At 39.0% G+C, this 19,972-nt stretch overlaps 1 protein-coding gene across 1 annotated transcript; it reads right to left on the bottom strand.

Annotated features, from left to right (window-relative positions):
• Positions 1-232: 232 nt before the first annotated feature.
• On the bottom strand, positions 233-10,403 carry LOC115231071 (mitochondrial cardiolipin hydrolase). The gene is made up of 2 exons (XM_029801162.2): positions 9,675-10,403; positions 233-1,170 (listed from the first exon to the last, which is right to left on the bottom strand). Exons 1-2 carry the CDS (start codon positions 10,132-10,134, stop codon positions 911-913), a joined length of 720 nt encoding a protein of 239 aa, XP_029657022.1. The 5' UTR covers positions 10,135-10,403; the 3' UTR covers positions 233-910.
• Between the last annotated feature and the right edge of the window lie 9,569 nt (positions 10,404-19,972).

Genomic DNA, 19,972 nt, shown 5'->3' with positions numbered 1-19,972 from the left:
TAGAAAAAATGTTAGAAAATTTTGTGTATAGTAACATAGTTTTTGGAGAAATAACCGGTTTCGTATATTCTTTTCAAATTTCATTATGAAGACATGACACGATATAGGTAAAGAAATTTGAAACAAATACACGAAACAGGTTATTTCCCCAAAAACTATGTTACTATACACAAAATTTTCTAACATTTTTCTAAGATAACGACTTAAATATATTCTTTAACATTATAACACAAGTCTTCTGTAGTTTTTTCATTCTTTTCTATTTTTTATACATCCAACTACGTGCTTTCACACACCAACTCTCTCACCTATATATATATATTATATGTGTGTGTGTGTGTGTGTTAAATAGTCAGAAAATAGTGGTGTTTGCTAGATTAACATTTCAAATTCAAATTATAATCAGTCTATTGTATCCTATCAATAGTCCATACTACCCCATCAATATACAACTCTTCAAAGAAGCCTTGGGTTCTATTCACAGTTAATTTTGCAGCACCATAATGCTTTCTGCTGTGCATTTTAAGTGAACAGATGTTAAGTCGGTTCACAGGTTTCTCAATGATCAGTGTCTGATAAAGAAAATAATTTAAAAGGTTCAGATCTTAAGACAAAGCTCTTTTGTAATATGGCAGAAGACTGAATCTCTATAGTACAGTCACTTCTATGGTAATTCTTTAAAAAACAAAATAATCTCTCCCATAGAAAAGTTGTTGTTATAAGCCACGGTAACATAAGCCAAAACCGACAGCCTACTTGCAAGGTGAACAAGACTTAAGCTGTAATATCATCGTTGAGCACTGAGTGATATGATTCCAGCTGAGGAATTAACTATGATAGGAAAGATCATTTTTGAAAAATAAATTTGAAAAATCTAGATGACATATATATATCTATTAATGCTCTACAATCAAAGTTTTATATGCTTTATACAACCATTTGTATGTTTCTGGTTATTGGCTGTCATGTCAAACTTGGTCCAAAGTAAATCAAATTCTCTTTGAAAATTTTGTGCAATGTCTGAATCATTGGTTATCAGTACATTCTCCAGGTTACCGTTGATGGCACTGAAAGTCCAGTTAAAGGAGCCATGAATTACAATCTTTCGGTCAATAACTGTGAATTTATGATGCATGAATGACGATGAGTGGTCGGTACGTACTGGAATATCTGAAAATATAAAAATAAACACATTAAGTACACAATAAAAATTTAAAATCATAAAATACAAATGGCATCCCTGAGTGTCTCTGAAATACACCAATACTCTCATCATCATCATCATCGTTTAACGTCTGCTTTCCATGCTAGCATAGGTTGGACAGTTCGACCAGGGTCTAGGAAGCCAGGAGGCTGCACCAGGCTCCAGTCTAATCTGGCAGAGTTTCTACAGCTGGATGCTCTTTCTAACGCCAACCACTCCATGAGTGTAGTGGGTGCTTTTTACGTGCCAGGCAAGGCTGGCAACGGCCACAATCGCTTGGTGCTTTTTACATGCCACCAGCACAGAAGCCAGTCAAGGCGGCGCTGGCATCGGCCACGTTCGGATGGTGCTTTTTACATGCCTCCAGCACAGGGATCACAACTACAATTTCCATTGATTTTTGATGTTGATGTACTTGCCTTACCAGGTCTTTGCAAACAGAGTTTTGTGTCCAAAGAAGGAAAGGTATGCATAAGTGGGCTGGCTACATCCCTGGCAAAAACACACCAGCATCAGTTGTCAAGCAATGTTGGGGGGGACAAACAGACACATAAACACATATATAAGATGGGCTTCTTTCAGTTTCTGTCTACCAAATCCACTCACGAGGCTTTGGTCAACCCAAGGCTATAGTAGAAGACACTTGCCCAAGGTGCCACTCAGTGGAACTAAGCCTGGAACCATGTGGTTGGTAAGCGCCTAATAATTTTCAAATAAATAACTAGAATATTTAATAGAATAAAAACTTTTAATTATCACATTCACCCTCTCATGTATATTGTTTTATTGTTGTATATATGTAAATGCAAATGTTCTGGGTAATAAAAATTATGGAAACTTATAAAAATATTAGCATGGTCATTCTCACCTTCACACACAACCTTCATAATACAGGGCACTACCAATGATGAATTGTAAAGAAACACCGTTTCGACCCTGTGCTTGAGGAGACCTTTTGAGTCAAGTACATCAACATAAAAAATCGATTGAAATTGTAGTTGTGATACCTGTGCTGGTGGCACGTAAAAAGCGCCATCCGAACATGGCCGATGCCAGCGCTACCTTGACTGGCTTCTGTGCCAGTGGCACGTAAGAAGCACCAACCGATCATGGCCATTGCCAGCCTCGCATGGCCCCTGTGCTGGTGGCACGTAAAAAGCACCCACTACACGCATGGAGTGGTTGGCATTAGGAAGGGCATCCAGCTGTAGAAACTCTGCCAAATCAGACTGGAGCCTGGTGCAGCCTCCTGGCTTCCCAGACCCCGGTCGAACCGTCCAACCCATGCTAGCATGGGAGATGGACGTTAAACGATGATGATGATGATGAAAAAAACCACACTAAAATCTCAAGTCGTAATTATTTTTAATTAGCTTTTTAATGATTAGCATTAAATACATTAATACTACCTTAATTGTTTTTCACAAGATTAGTGTCTGAGTAATTTCTTTCATTGATTTATTGTATAAAACATAAATACCAATTATCAGCTTCAATCACACCATAGCAGTTATAATTTGAAAAAAAAAAACAAAGAAAGAAAGAAAGCAAAGGAGAAATAACTATTTAACACCATACCCTCATCGTCATAGCAAACAGACATTAACTGATGATGTCAATCAGTTAATGTCGGTTTCCCATCGGTTCATAGATTGAATGGGTCAACAGGTGCTAGCAGGTCAGAAGACTGCATCGGGCACCAAGGTCTGCTTTGGCATAGTTTCTATGGCTTGATACCCTTCCTAACATCAGAGTGTACTTGGCACTTTTGACATAGTATCAGCACTACTGAAGTTATGAAGAAGCTTGCAAGGCAAGAACTCTTAACTGAGGAGCAGGGGTAATATTGAGGGAAGTGGCCTTTTTTGCCAAGTGATTAAGAGGTTAAAGTATGATAGGAGGACAAGAGCAAGGCGGCGAGCTGGCAGAACCGTTAGCACGCCAGGCGAAATGCTTAGCGGTATTTCGTCTACCACTACGTTCTGAGTTCAAATTCCGCTGAGGTCGACTTTGCCTTTCATCCTTTCGGGGTTGATTAAATAAGTACCAGTTACGCACTGAGGTCAATATAATTGACTTAATCCGTTTGTATATCCTTGTTTGTCCACTCTCTGTTTAGCTCCTTGTGGGTAGTAAAGAAATAGGTATTTCGTCTGTCTTTACGTTCTGAGTTCAAATTCCGCCGAGGTCGACTTTGCCTTTCATCCTTTCGGGGTCGATTAAATAAGTACCAGTTACGCATTGGGGTCAATATAATCGACTCAATCCGTTTGTCTGTCCTTGTTTGTCCTCTCTGTGTTTAGCCCCTTGAGGGTAATAAAGAAATAGGTGTCTTGCTGTGGGGAATACACGGTTATCTCATTTGGCAGAGGAAGAGGATGGTGGTGAAAATGTGTTAGGGCATAGCCTCAAGTTACAGGAAGATGAATAAAGATATAGAGGGAAATGTAATGAGTGGTGAACACAGGTGGGGGCAGGAGTCAATCATAAATATCAGTTAGAAGAGAAGTGGGGGAAAGATAGGTACGAGTCTGAGAGGTAATAGGTGGCAGCAAAGATGATGTGAAGCAAGAGTGGTATGAGCACAGGTTCCTTCTACAGTTAGGGAATGCCACTTCCTCACACAGCTGTCTTCATTCATATGTAACACATGACTATACCAGTGCAGTTGCCTCTCTTGCACACCACATTTGATGCTTCTTATGCCCAACTTTTCTCTCAGGCCACTTATACTCTGTCGTGTATGCACACTGACATTACACACCCAGCGGATCATACTAGCTTCATTTCTTTCAAGCCTACGCATGTCTTCAGCATTCATGGCCCATGTTTCACTGTTGTGTAGCATGGCAGTGAGCAAAAGGTCCTTAGTTGCCAGCAGAGGTAGGAGCTCCTTGAACTTTTGCCCAGGCTAGTCTTACTCTAGTCGCTACACTCTCAGAACAATCACCCCAATTACAGACCTTGGTCGTCTAGGTAGTGGAAGCTATTAGCTACTTCTAGTTTTGCCCCCTGGCATGTGATGGAATCTGTTTTCTGTACATCTTCAGTGTTTATTGCCCCTGTGCATTTGCCACACACAAAAACTATTTTCCCAGTTAACTTTCCTTTGATATTGCTGCACTGCTTATGTGTGCATAGCTTACACCGGGTACGTTGTATGGAGTTTCTACCCATGCCTTTTCTACAGATCGAGCAGGGCCATCTACCTGAAGGGGATTGTGATTCGACAGCTTACTAAAACTTTGGTTTTTGCTAGGTTAACCCTAAGGCCCTTCGATTCAAGACCTTGCTTCCACACCCTAAACTTTGTCTCCAGTTCTGGCAGTGACTCAGCTATTAGAGCAAGGTCATCAGCATAGAAGAGCTCCCAGGGGCAGCCTGTCTTGAATTCCTATGTTATTGCCTGGAGGACTATAATGAATAAGAGGGGGCTGAGAACTGATCCTTGGTGAACCCCTACTTCTACTCGGAATTCTTCACTATACTCATTGCCAACCCTCACCTTACTGACAGCATCCCTGTACAGCTCTTACCAGCCACTCCGCTATCCCCAATTTCCACATTGGCTACTAGATAAGTGATCGGGGGATCCTGTCAAAGGCTTTCTCCAAGTCAACAAAAACCAAATACAGAGGTTTATCTTTGGCTAGATATTTCTCCTGCAGTTTTCTTACCAAAAATATAGCACCAGTGGTGCTTCTGCCTGACACAAAACCAAACTGCATCTCATCTAGGCTAACTCTCTCCCTAATTAGTTGGGCTATGACCCTCTCTGTAACTTTCATCATCTGATCCAATAATTTCATACCCCTGTAGTTATTTCTATCTAAAGCATCACCTTTCCCCTTGTGGCAGTTGACTATGGTACTGCTACACCAGTCCTTGGGTATGACTCCTTCATGAACTACCTGATTTACAATATGGGTGACATGACCATAACCTACACCGCCCAATATTTTAAGCATCCCCGCGGTGATTCCTGATGGGCCAGGTGCTTTCCCTGTCTTCATATCCTTAATTGCTTTATCTACCTGGGTACTGTCGATTCAGATATTTGGTCCCCCAATTGGTTCAACATTTGGTAGATTCTTCTCCTCCCATTCATTCTCTACATTCAGCAATTTTTCATAATGGCATTTCCAAGCCTCTTTCTTTGTGGAATCATTAAACGCAAGGGCACCACCATCCATGCGGACACATTTCTTTCCAATGACATCGTGTTTTTCTCTCACACATTGTCTTACAATGCGAAATACTTCAGTTCTTTGGTCCTCACATTGCTGAACATTGGCAAACTTCTTCTTTTCTGCTACTCCCTTGGCTATATATACCCAAATTTTCACACTGTACCTCAATCTTCCACCCTGTGCTCCACAGAGCCATATGCACACTCCTATACTACACCTCGTGCAGATATCCAGACTACCAACTGCACCCAGCATAACACATCCAGATTTTTACATCATATCCCACACATAAACAACCAAACTTCTGCACTGTACCCTATACATCATTCCCTATAGTTGTACTCCACACATCATTCCAAGACCTCCATTATAGATTTCCACTGATTACCCTACCCAAGTATGCACTAATAATAAAAAAAACCTGCAGTGTGTGACACTTAACTAACACTGAAATACACTGCAACTGGAGTAGATTTAAGTATACATCTGTTCCATATGTTTGTTAAAATAAAAATAACAATGACTATGATGCCAGTGAAGCATTTATTCCAGACATGGGCAACATTTTTCAAGAAGCAAGATACACTATACAGTGACACCATTTTGGAAGTCTTCAGCGAGCATGCGCAGAGTTGGATTTCTTCTGAGAGGCCGCTCGAAGTTCCCTCATGCACAGAGAACTACTAGCTGCAAAACTTCCCATGTACCGATCTCTCTCTCGAAGCTGAAGCCGAACAGAACAGACGTGTTCTCACATCTCTCCTCAAGCTGCTACCATGTGGCAAAGCCACACTATGCTGAAACAAAACAGGATTTGGTTCACACCATTTAAGCTCCAATGGCTACCGGTTTGCCCTGAAGGAAATATATATATATATTTTACAGAGATGTACTCGCATAGCAAGTGATTTGATCTGAGATCGTGTGCTGAAACGAAAACACTTGCAGTGTGGAAGGTGTTTGTAAGCCATTTAAGAAACACACAAAAGCCGTTCGGTTCACTTCAGCATTTAAGTTTAATTTGTCAAAATATTTTCATCGCTAAAATCCACGACCTGTTCACTGACAAAAATCTGTGCTGCATCTCCGATGCAAAAATCCGATGCAGCAGGGATTTTCGTCAGTGAACAAGTCGCGGATTTTAGCGACGAAAATATTTTGACAAATTAAACTTAAATGTTGAAGTGAACCGAACAGCTTTTGTGTGTTTCTTAAATGGATTACAAACACCTTCCACGCTGTAATTATATATATATATATATATATATATATATATGTATATATATTGCGAATCCAGAAAAATAAAATATTTATGTTATTGAAGATATTCGATGTCTTGCTTTTCCTTCGACAAATAATTTAATGTAACGGGATGAGACCTGCACCCCTCAAGTGTTATAGACCTTTCATCCCTGTTACAACTGCTTCAAGGTAATATTTTCATTAAATGTGCAATTCAGAAAGTCATGCCGCCCACAGGCTGCCAACACCTGATTTAACCTTCCCCCTACCCTAACCCACTCCAATATTTCTCACCATCACATATGCCTACTCGCCCTGTCCACTCCTTTGTAAACCACTTGTATTCACCACCCACACTGTACCTAGAAGATATTTCTCAACACATCTCCACCACAAACTCTCTCTCTCTCTCTCTTCTATTCCAACCTAGGTAGCCATATAACACCTGTACAGCAAGACACCTCTCTCTATCCCTCTATTATATATTTCTTTACTACCCACAAGGGGCTAAACATAGAGGGGACAAACAAGGACAGACAAACGGATTAAGTCGATTATATCGACCCCAGTGCGCAACTGGTACTTATTTAATTGACCCCGAAAGGATGATAGGCAGAGTCAACCTCGGCGGAATTTGAACTCAGAACGTAACGACAGACGAAATACCGCTTAGCATTTCGCCCGGCGCGCTAACGTTTCTGCCAGCTCGCCGCCTTCTATCTCTCTATTATACTTTAGCCAACTAGGACAAAACCACCTCCATCACCACTACTCCTCAAGGGGTCTTTGTTTTGTAAGTTACTCAGTGACCCCCACTGGTGCTGGTGCCACACTCAGTATACTCTGAAAAGTGGTCGGCATTAGGAAGTTCATCCAGTCATAGAAACCATGCCAAAGTAGACTATAGGCCTTGGTGCAATCCTCTGACTTGCCAACTCCTATCAAACCGTCCAACACATGCCAGCATGGAAAACAGACACGATGATGATGAGGATGAAAATTACAACAGAAACTTTTCGAATAAAATTACGAAAACTAACAAAAAACGCTCTTCTGAAACGGTTTCACTTCGCTCATTAAACTTCCGCCAATGAGACATTTACTAATTATTTCTGTTACATAAATCGAAGGGCATACGGAAACTGACGAAGATCCCAACTGTAAATAATATTTATACAGCACAGTCCAAACAAGATTGAAACAAACCAGTGTTATGTCTAGCAGCTCGCACGAACTGCTAAAAATAGCAGTTAAATCATTACTAGATAACACACCACTATCTTAGAAAAGGACCCGTAAGATAAGGTCTCGAATTCTTTACACATAAGGAAAAGACGGGATGGTTACGGATGGAACGCTTTTGATTAGAGGTATGCTGCAATCGACCCCGAAAGGATGAAAGGCAAAGTCGACCTCGGGGGAATTTGAACTCAGAACGTAGCGGCAGAACGTAGCCTCTGCCGCTACGTTCTGAGTTCAAATTCCGCCGAGGTCGACTTTGCCTTTCATCCTTTCGGGGTCGATTAAATAAGTACCAGTTGCACACTGGGGGTCGATATAATCGACTTAATCCGCTTGTCTATCCCCTCTGTGTTTGGCCCCTTGTGGGTAGTAAAGAAATAGGTATGCTGCATAGGGCTGACCTGGGGCTTAACGACAACACTTGAAATCACTTTTTAGGCCATGTTTAGATATTGTGAGGAAAAGAGATAAGGTGGAAGAGAAAGAGTGTGGAGGCGGGAGTGGATAGAGAAAGAGTGTGAGGAAGAGGGGGACGGAGAAAGATGCAGCCAGTCTCCAGGTAAATAGTCATAATACTGGATGACCGAGAACCAGATCGATGCTTTCCTGCTGTATCAATCGACAACAGAATTAGAAAACGGTCGTGGGTGGCTGCAATATTATAATGCGATCGTAAAATTTATCACTCGGAGCAAATTGTTCAAGTTCGCGGGGCAACGTATTTTTTTTTTGCCATTTATTTAAGATTGAACATGAAAATCCATTCGTTTTAAACCAATAAATTCTTTAAGCTATTTTTAGTTGAATTTACTAGCTGAAAGGTCAAAAGGTCATACGGGACAAGTAAATCGATATATCTAGAAGGACAATGTCAACAAATCAATAAATGCTATTTTTTGCAAAGCCTTCAATGATATAAAAATCAATACAGCTGAAGTAGGGGGATAGATAGGCCGTATTTATTCTGTAAAGAAGGGGGTCGAAGAAAATATAGGGGATTTCATGAACAACAAAGAATAGAAATGGTGGGAAAATAATTAAGAACAGAACTCAGAGGTAAGAGACGTAGAACGAGGTAAAACGAAAAGTAATTAAGTACAGGGATAGGTTTATATAGATACAGTAATAGCGATCTCATTTTGGATGGCGTGGGTGGTCGGTTCGATAATCTTAATCTCTTCATATATGCTATGTTTCAGCCTCATCAAGCCGACGGGGTAGCCTTATACATGGCTGTTGATAAGCCTTCCATAAGCTCTAACCTAAGTATTTCAAGTATGAGTATCCCTTTCCCGCAGTATATCTAGGACATTATCCGGTCTGACCTTCCCTTTAAAAGGAGGACGGGTGTAATTAAAAGAATAAAAAGAATAACTGGCTATTTTTAAAGGGTTGTGCGACCATGTAGTGGCTCAAGCCAAATCTCCCTTAAATTACTACACCCTACCCTCTTAGAAAAGGGAGGCTGCATTGAGCTATGTAGTCCAAGATATATAAAAAGACGGAATGGTCACGGTTGGAACTGTTTAGTTGATTGCCAACTGGATTAGTGTTGACCTAGGGCTAAACAAAAACGCCAAAGTCACCTGATGAGTTAATACCAACTTTTTTGAAAATCTGGAGACGATTTTGGCAGATGTAGAGTATAGGAAGATGTGGTGTTCATGCTTTACTTCGGAGCATAAGCGGTTTAAAGCTAAACTGGAAACCCAGTCACGAATATTTAGGGTAATAATTGGGAGAAACAAAATTCTATTACACCTTAATAAAATAAAGATAATTGTAGGTGTACTTACTGTGCGCTCTAAGTCGGTCTACCTGAGATTCACTGTCAGTTTTCTCATCATCAGTTATCACCTGAATACAGACACCTTTCTTGTTCATGGCAATTAAAATATCTACAAGATCCTTGTAAGTTATGTGGAAAACACAGACACAGATGTATTTTTTGGCTGCACAGAGACGTCGGTAGATTTCGCTTAGGGAAGTTTTGTAATGGGACAGAGAACAGTCGGAGCGAACACAACCAGATTCCAGTAGAAAGTTGTTCTTGCACGCAATGTGTTTATCGGGGAACATGAGAACTTCTGTGAAAATCTCATCTTCATCTTCAGAACCCTCGTCGCCCCGGCGGCCCTTTCGCAGCTTCTTCACTCCGTAACCGTAGAGTTTGTAAACGGTTCCGATGACCAAACCAGATGATATTAACCCCACCATAAAGGAAACGAGTGACGGGATAATTTTCGATGGCAACATGATGGCAATGTCACGGTTGGATTGCTTTTTTAAGTTACATGTGACCAGGAAGGAATGAGTGGAAATAGTTCATGTGGATATAAAAAAGCATTTGTGAGTGTGTCCAATTAGCTTAACACGTGCGTGTCGTCATGGTTGATTAATCCATAGCTTCGCTTCACCGTGTTATGACCAGAATCGAATTAGCCATCATCTGAGGAATCGGCTTCACACGAGGACACCAAACACTCCTTCGTGACTAACCAGCCGGTGCGAACTAGAAACTGTCGCTTATCTTATAAAGCACCGGGATTAAATGAAATAATCCGGGATTAAAAAATACGTAGTTTCTTTTTTTTTTTTTTTCTCTCTCTTTCCTTGTTTCAGTCATTTTGACTGCGGCCATGCTGGAGCACCGCCTTTGATCGAGCAACTCGACCCCCGGGATTTATTCTTTCGTAAGCCCAGTACTACTTATTCTATCGGTCTCTTTTGCCGAACCGCTAAGTAACGGGGACGTAAACACACCAGCATCGGTTGTCAAGCAATGCTAGGGGGACAAACACAGACACAGACACAGAAACATATACACACACACACATATATATACATATATATACATACATATATACGACAGGCTTCTTTCAGTTTCCGTCTACCAAATCCACTCACAAGGCTTTGGTCGGCCCGAGGCTATAGTAGAAGACACTTGCCTAAGGTACCACGCAGTGGGACTGAACCCGGAACCATGTGGTTGGTAAGCAAGCTACTTACCACACAGTTTGATAAATATTTTAGACTGTCACAGTTTCTAATCTTCAAATGTTTAAAAAAAAATCTTATTTCCTGTTAGATAATGAGAAATTGAAAATTGTTATATAAAATAAAGTGGATCCTTTTTGGTTTGAACGGCAGTTTTTTTTAATAATTTCCACGTAACTAAGCACTTTTAAACTTCGTATACTGGTAGAATGTGTTTATAAAACATCTTTTTCTCTTGGCTTTATGGAGAAAATTCTATGGTTTGTAAGATATTTGTTGTTGTTTTTTTCTTCAATTTCTGCAATTTCAACCAATCAATGACGTCTATTGAGGTGAAAACATTCTGTACCGTATGAATATGTCCCTCGTTTAAGAAACAGATTGGGTTTATTTACATTTCTGAAGAAAAAAAATATACCCTTCCCCCCACACCTAACCCTAAAACAGATTGAAATGCAATAGATCGATACTAGGGTCATAATTATGGGTGACAATTTCATATGACACTGCTAGAAAAAACTGCCGGTCAAACCGAAAAGATCCAATTAAGCTTTAAAATTGGAAAGTAAATTAGTATAAATTTTATTTGGAAAATATGATTGTAAGGATATCTCACATAATTGTGTTGTTAGGATTAAAACATTACAAAGCATTATGAAAGGTGTCTTTTTTTTTACTAACCTAGACTATGTAAGTATCTCAAAGATAGTGTAATTCATTGGAATTACATGAAATGGAAAGACTTCCTCCCATCGTCCCCCACCTATTTTCTCACAAATAATTGATTCCCCCACCACCACCATCACCACCACCAAAACCCACATTTTCGGAAAATTGCCAAAAATCGGAATTTCGAAATTTTTTGCCCACACCCCTTACTCTCTTCCACCCCCAATTTCTTCATTTTTCACTGTTTTCCATAACCACAACCCTAAAATTCCAACCCTAACCCTAACCCTAAAACTCTAAAACCTTAACCCTAAAAAACTAACCCTAAATCCCTAACCCTACGTAGAAAAATGTTTGAGACTTTTTTTCAGACTCATAATCTCCGTATTTTTCCACATATTTTGAAAAAAAAACAATTTTCTGAAATAAGTTAAAAATGAAGAATTTAGTGTTGGGTAATTTCGAAATACCGATTTTGGCCAATCTTTTTGCAGATTCGTATTCTTCATAGCCAAAAGCGGAAGTGTGAGTGGAAAAAAAGAAATTAAATAAGAAAAAAAAAGGTGGTTTTTTTGGAGGAAGGTGTACAAAAGGAAGCCTAGCCTACAAGGAATATTTGTGTGTGTGGCTGTGTGTGTGTATGTATTAGTTCGCCAACACTACACCTGGTATCCCCTCTCCATATGCATGCCACATATGTATATCATGACTCATACACTGTTCACTTACCTGACTTTTGTACATAATTCTATGTACTTATACATGCACCTTTGATAAGTTGTAGTGCACCTGAGCATTACACACAATACTTTCATTATTATATTATATAGGTATATATATAGAGGGGCACTAAGAGTACTATACGAGCATGATCGTTGCCAGAGCAACAAGCTGGCCTCCATGCTGGTAGCACATAAAAAACACCATTCGAGCATGATTGTTACCTGTTGCCTTACTGGCACTTGTGCTGGTGGCACGTGAACAAAACATTCGGGCGAGGTCATTGCTAGTGCTGCTGGACTGACTCCTGTGCAAGTGGCACGTAAAAAGCACCATTTGAGCATTGCCGTTGCCAGTATCGCCGGTCTGGCCCTCATGCTGGTGGCACGTAAATGCACCCACTACACTCTCGGAGTGGTTGGCATTAGGAAGGGCTGTAGAAACTTTACCAGATCAAGATTGGAACCTGATGCAGCTATCTGGTTCGCCAGTCCTCAGTCAAATCGTCCAACCCATGCTAGCATGGAAAGTGGATGTTAAATGACGATGATGATGATGATGATATACACATATATATATACATATATCTATACATATATATATATATGTATATATATATATATATATATATATATATACATATACATATATATATACATATATATATATATATACATATATATACATATATATATATATATATATATATATATATATATACATATATTCATATATACACACATGCATATATATATATATATATATATAAGTTCAGCAAAAATTTAGATTCAGATGAATATGGTAATTAAGTTGAGGCACCAGAATTTAGTACGGTATTATCCATACAATTTCAAAATAAGGTGATTAAAATCAAAATAAGCAACAAGAGATAATGCAGTATGATATCATTTCATGCAACTCCATTTATTTGAACAATGCAATCATTGCATCAATTTAAAATGTAGAGCAATCTTCAGCTGCACAAAGACATAGAATTTAATTAAATTAGAACAGATGGACACATTAGTATAATTATGCCTAAAATCTCCAAGAAGTTAAGGAGATAGACAAAGAACATGTTGTCTCTACTTCAGTATAGAAGTTACTAAAATTATCAACAAGACTCTGCCTGTCACTGATTTTTTTGTCTTTATGGGGTCAATTTTAATTTATAGACTAGTTTATCAAATCCCTTGTATATCTAAGGCTGAGAGAACAGAGGGCAGCATCTGTTAGGGGTAGGGCTGAGGGAGCAGACAGACATTCTAGTTGGTATAGTCATAAAAATCAAGATTTATTAGAAGCTTTATCATGAGGTTTGGTAAAGGAAAACTTAAAACAAGATGTTAGTTGATAATTAAGGGGGTCGCCCACTAGCAGACCATTGATAATGAAACAGGGAAGTCTTATCATGTGGTACTATAGTTAAATATTTTAAACAATGTTGCTATATTGTATACAGTCAAAGTTTAGGGTTATTTAAAGGATTATTAAGAAGAATATTATAACAAAAGGATAGAAATTTATGAATACTTTTGAGTATATACCAAACTTTTCCAACAATAGAGGGAGGAAAAGAAATTATCCAGAAATAGTTTAATATTTATACATATTGTACACTTAAATACAAACTCATCAGATGGTATCTGTGAATATTGATTAATCGGTATATACTGGTATTAATAAAGGTGTATTGAGGTAAAGGAACATGCTGATTATATATTAATAAAATTATAATCTAAGCAGTATTTTTTAATAAGTAGTGAATATACCAGTATAGTTTTATATAAGCTAAGTATGAATTTCTAGAGATACAAAAACTAGATTAATTTTATAAATAAAGGCTAATTATAAAATAATAAAGAAATAAAATAAAATTATCAAGTAGGGCAGAACACCATAGAAAAGGAAATAAAATGGCTTAATTACTAATACAATGGTAAATACTGGTAAATAATGGTAAATAATGGTAAATACTATGGTAGCTTGTTAAGACCGACAGAGAAGATTTTTGGAAAAAGTACAATTCGAAATATATTAGACTAAAAATTATATATTTACTTATTTAGCTAATATCAATAAAAGACTGATGTTTGGCACTTTTCCGGAACCTCCGTATCCAAAAACGGGGATTTTTGGCAAAAAAACAATTACAAAATTAAACAAATTTGGCAGAAAATTGGGGCGGGACGGAAGGCTTACCCATTCTAGTTATTGGTTGTGTTTAAATCTCTTTCTCTCTTTTTACTCTTTTACTTGTTTCAGTCATTTGACTGCGGCCATGCTGGAGCAACGCCTTTTGTCGAGCAAATCAACCCCGGGACTTATTCTTTTGTAAGCCCAGTACATATTCTATCGGTCTCTTTTGCCGAACCGCTAAGTGACGGGGACGTAAACACACCAGCATCGGTTGTCAAGCAATGCAAGGGGGACAAACACAGACACACACACACATATATATATATATACATATATACGACAGGCTTCTTTCAGTTTCCGTCTACCAAATCCACTCACAAGGCATTGGTCGGCCCGGGGCTATAGCAGAAGGCACTTGCCCAAGATGCCACGCAGTGGGACTGAACCCAGACCCATGTGGTTGGTTAGCAAGCTACTTACCACACAGCCACTCGTGATTTATTATTTAATTCTCATATTCAGATTAACTTAATTTTAAAATACCAAACAAAATATGACTGATAATTTAATTCCTTTAAAATACCAAACAAAATATGACTGATAATTTAATTCCTTTTTCCAAAATAAGGTGTTTTGGCAAGAAATATTACGTTTTCTTCAGGCGCTGAAGGCGTATTTTCTATAAAACTTGTTGATGTCATTCTTTTAAAAACCTCAATCAATCTTCACTTTTGAACGCTGTGCAAACAACTATAGCGACTACTTTATAATATACAACTGTGTTTTCTGTAATTCGGTTTTGGCAGGAGACTTAATACCTATTTCTTTACTACCCACAAGGAGCTAAACACAGAGAGGACAAACAAGGATAGACAAACGGATTAAATCGATTACATCGACCCCAGACCCATGTGGTTGGTTAGCAAGCTACTTACCACACAGCCACTCGTGATTTATTATTTAATTCTCATATTCAGATTAACTTAATTTTAAAATACCAAACAAAATATGACTGATAATTTAATTCCTTTAAAATACCAAACAAAATATGACTGATAATTTAATTCCTTTTTCCAAAATAAGGTGTTTTGGCAAGAAATATTACGTTTTCTTCAGGCGCTGAAGGCGTATTTTCTATAAAACTTGTTGATGTCATTCTTTTAAAAACCTCAAATCAATCTTCACTTTTGAACGCTGTGCAAACAACTATAGCGACTACTTTATAATATACAACTGTGTTTTCTGTAATTCGGTTTTGGCAGGAGACTTAATACCTATTTCTTTACTACCCACAAGGAGCTAAACACAGAGAGGACAAACAAGGATAGACAAACGGATTAAATCGATTACATCGACCCCAGTGCGTAACTGGTACTTAATTTATCGACCCCAAAAGGATGAAAGGCAAAGTCGGCCTCGGCGGAATTTGAACTCAGAACGTAACGACAGACGAAATACCTATTTCTTTATTACCCACAAGGGGCTAAACACAGAGGGGACAAACAAGGACAGACAAATGGATTAAGTCGATTATATCAACCCCAGTGCGTAACTGGTACTTAATTTATCGACTCCGAAAGGATGAAAGGCAAAGTCGACCTCGGCGGAATTTGAACTCAGAACGTAGCGACAGACGAAATACCGCTAAACATTTCACCCGGCGTGTTAATGTTTCTGCCAGCTCGCCGGGAGACTTAATACCGACAGCACTACCATATTGTCGCTTTTTCAGGTCTATTTTTGGGTTACATTATGAAATGTCAACTTCCTTCTCCAAAACAATAAAGTGCGATATAAGGGAAATTTGGGTGCCGCTTTCAGCCGACCGAGCGTCGAGGTGCATAGGCCACGCGAAGGTGGAGCGCTGGCAGAAACGTTAGGACGACGGGCGAAATGCTGAGCGGTATTTCGTCTGCCGTTACGTTCTGGGTTCAAATTCTGCCGAGGTCGACTTTGCCTTTCATCCTTTCGGGGTCGATAAATGAAGTACCAGTTACGCACTGAGGTCGATATAATTGACTTAATCCGTTTGTATGTCCTTGTTTGTCCCCTCTGTGTTTAGCCCCTTGTGGGTAGTAAAGAAATAGGTATATCGTCTGCCGTTACGTTCTGAGTTCAAATTCCTCCGAGGTCGACTTTGCCTTTCATCTTTTCGGGGTCGATTAAATAAGTACCAGTTACGCACTGAGGTCGATATAATCGACTTAATCCCTTTATCTGTCCTTGTTTGTCCCCCCTGTGTTTAGCCCCTTGTGGGCAATAAAGAATTTAATAACAATGATAATAATAATAATAATGAAATTATTGTATACAGTGCTCAGGTGCACCACGACTAGTTGACTGCAATATGAAGAGATAAAGTGTGTTAGAGCCAATGTTATTATTCCTTAAAATGACATTATCCACTCCAGATATATCCTGGAGATATATCATTACGGTGAGTAGAAGCTTTCACCATGATTTTCACGTCAAATATTTAAGCATAACATATGTAGGTGTAACGACGAGCTGAAATAACGGGAGATAACTTGAACATACTGCACAGTTAGCTCCCATGTATTATATCTCCAGAAAGTGACGTGTTCTAATCCATAAAGCTTTAGATAAAAAGATTTTGACGTGACTACCTCATTTAATGTTCGAGCATAGGGTATCTAGGAATATATGATCGAATGTGTACTGATTTTTTAAGATGTAAGGTGGTTGTGATCTGAGGGAGATTTGGTCGCTATTTCAAGCGAACCAAATAACGTCATTGACTAGGTATTACCTGACTCCACAGTGGTGGGCTCTGAGGCCGAGTTTGAGGGTGGTGCACTGATTGCAGGGTTTTGGCCATATATTTCAAAACTGGTAAATTCTTGAGTATACTCTTACATATACATATAGATATTTATAATTAACTAGCAGTATCGCCCGGCGTTGCTCGGATTTGTAAGGGAAATAACTATATAAGCATTTTTAGAGAGTTATAGCCAAAAAATAGCAAAAAAAAGCATTAAAAATGGAAAAAAGATTATGGTAAATTTTTTTTAAAATCGTTGACTCATCATAGACGCGCGCTAATACCCAGAAGGGCTCGATATGAATCATGACTATAAGATACACAACTTCACTTTTATATATAAAGATTTCTAGATATCTGGAATTCTCTAGGCTATTCATAAGCAATAAAACTGTTCTTAGCTTGTCTTCCTTTGTCCGTCTATCCGTCCATCCATCCCTCTATCTATACACACACATACATCTATGTAAATATCTATTCTTTTTTACTTGTTTCAGTCATTTGACTGCGGCCATGCTGGAGCACCGCCCTTAGTCGTGCAAATCGACCCCGGGACTTATTCTTTGTAAGCCCAGTACTTATTCTATCGGTCTCTTTTGCCGAACCGCTAAGTGACGGGGACGTAAACACACCAGCATCGGTTGTCAAGCAGACACAAATACACATACACATATATATATATATATATATACATATATATATATATACATATATATATACATATATACGACAGGCTTCTTTCAGTTTCCATCTACCAAATCCACTCACAAGGCATTGGTCGGCCCGGCGCTATAGTAGAAGACACTTGCCCAAGATGCCATGCAGTGGGACTGAACCCGGAACCATGTGGTTGGTTAGCAAGCTACCTACCACACAGCCACTCCTATATATATATATATATATATATATTCTCTTGGATGCAAAGTACCAACCAGACCTAGGGTGACATGGTGGTGGAATAGTGTAATTGGGTTGGACGATTTTGACTGAGGGCTGGCGAACCAGATGGCTGCACCAGGCTCCAATCTTGATATGGTAGAGTTTCTACAGCTGGATGCCAACCACTCCAAGAGTGTAGTGGGTGCTTTTACGTGCCACTGGCACGGGGGCCAGTCAGGGAGTACTGGCAATGACCTCGCTTGAATGTTTTTACACGTGCCACCAGCAAAGGTGCCAGTAAGGTGACGCTGGTAATGATCACACATGAATGGTGCCTTTTATGTGCCACTGGCATGGAAGCCAGTTAGCTGCTCTGTTAACGATCATGCTCGTATGGTTCTCTTTGTGCCCCGCTGGCATGGATGCCAGTCATCGAATTTGATTTTGATTTCACTTGCCTCAACATGTCTTATATATATATATATATATAAACACACATACACATCGATGTACCTGTTTTGCAAGATTCCTGATGTGGAAGGATATTAAAATAAGAACAGTAATAATATAGTGTGATTATTTGGCAAAAAAAATAAATGAGCCTCCCCAATATAATAACAATAATAATATATATATATATATATATATATAACAATATATATATATATATCACTGCCAGTACTGCCTGACTGGCCCCCGTGCTGGTGGCACGTTAAAGCATCCACTACACTCTCGGAGTGGTTGGTGTTAGGAAGGGCATCCAGCTGTACAAACACTGCCAGATCAAGATTGGAGCCTGATGCAACCATCTGGTTCACCAGCCCTCAGTCAAAATCGTCCAACTCAATTACACTGTTCCACAACCATGTCACCCTAGGTCTGGCTGGTACTTTGCATCCACGAGAATATATATATAAATATATATATATATATATATATATATATATATATATATATATATATATATATATATACATATATATTTACATAGATGTATGTGTGTGTTGGTGTGTGTGTGTGTATAGATAGATAGACAGATGGATGGATGGATAGACTGATTGATTGATAGAAAGATAGATAGATTGATAGATATATATATCATCATTATCATCATCATCATTTAAAAATAATAGTACTGGGATCAATTTGTTTGACTAAACCCTTTCAGGCAGTGCCCCAGCATGGTCACAGTCAAATGACTGAAACAAGTAATGAGATAAGAGATATTTCTTATTTCTAATATGTATATTAGTCCTAAGAAATTTAGTAGCACAATAAAATTCCTATTTATGAACCACTTGAAAGAATCCATAACTTTGAATTATTCAGTGTTGAAAATGTCAATGGCTAATTCTTTATCACCATATCACATCTGTAGGATTAGAATTAACTTGTTTGCGTAAATGATGAACTGACTGTGTCCGTAGAGATCAGTTGATGTTCCTCACACCAATCTAGCCAATGAAGGAGAATCAGCAGTAGCCCAAGCCCCTTCACTGGCAGTAGCTTATATGATGATGACAGCTTCTATGGTAGCTTAATCCTGTTTCTACCCGGTGACTCATCAGATCAGCTGTAAAGGTTAAGCAAACCCCAAAATATGCAAAAAGGGTTCTGAATTAATTGCATAGGGAAGTGAACACCACATGCTGATGCAAATACAACCTATCCTTGATGAGCTCAACTTCATCATCATCGTTTAACATCCGTTTTCCGTGCTAGCATGGGTTGGATGATTTGACTGGGGTCTGGGAAGCCAGGAGGCTACACCAGGCTCCGGTCTGATCTAGCAGTGTTTCTACAGCTGGATGCCCTTCCTAACGCCAACCACTCTGTAAAAAGTTTGGTACAAGGTGCCATGCAGTGGGACTGAATCCAGAGCCATGTGGTGGGAGGGAAGCAAGC

Source organism: Octopus sinensis, linkage group LG2 (assembly GCF_006345805.1).
Source record: "Octopus sinensis linkage group LG2, ASM634580v1, whole genome shotgun sequence".
Taxonomy (NCBI): domain Eukaryota; kingdom Metazoa; phylum Mollusca; class Cephalopoda; order Octopoda; family Octopodidae; genus Octopus; species Octopus sinensis.
Note: the sequence above shows the minus strand (reverse complement) of the source record. Positions and strands in the feature narration are given on the sequence as shown.

Bases quoted from the DNA above. Each gene is read 5' to 3' on its own strand.
- LOC115231071 (XM_029801162.2), bottom strand. From the start codon at position 10,134: ATGTTGCCATCGAAAATTATCCCGTCACTCGTTTCCTTTATGGTGGGG. The intron at 1,171-9,674 runs GTAAGTACACCT...TTATATTTTCAG, and splicing joins AGACCGACTTAGAGCGCACA to ATATTCCAGTACGTACCGAC.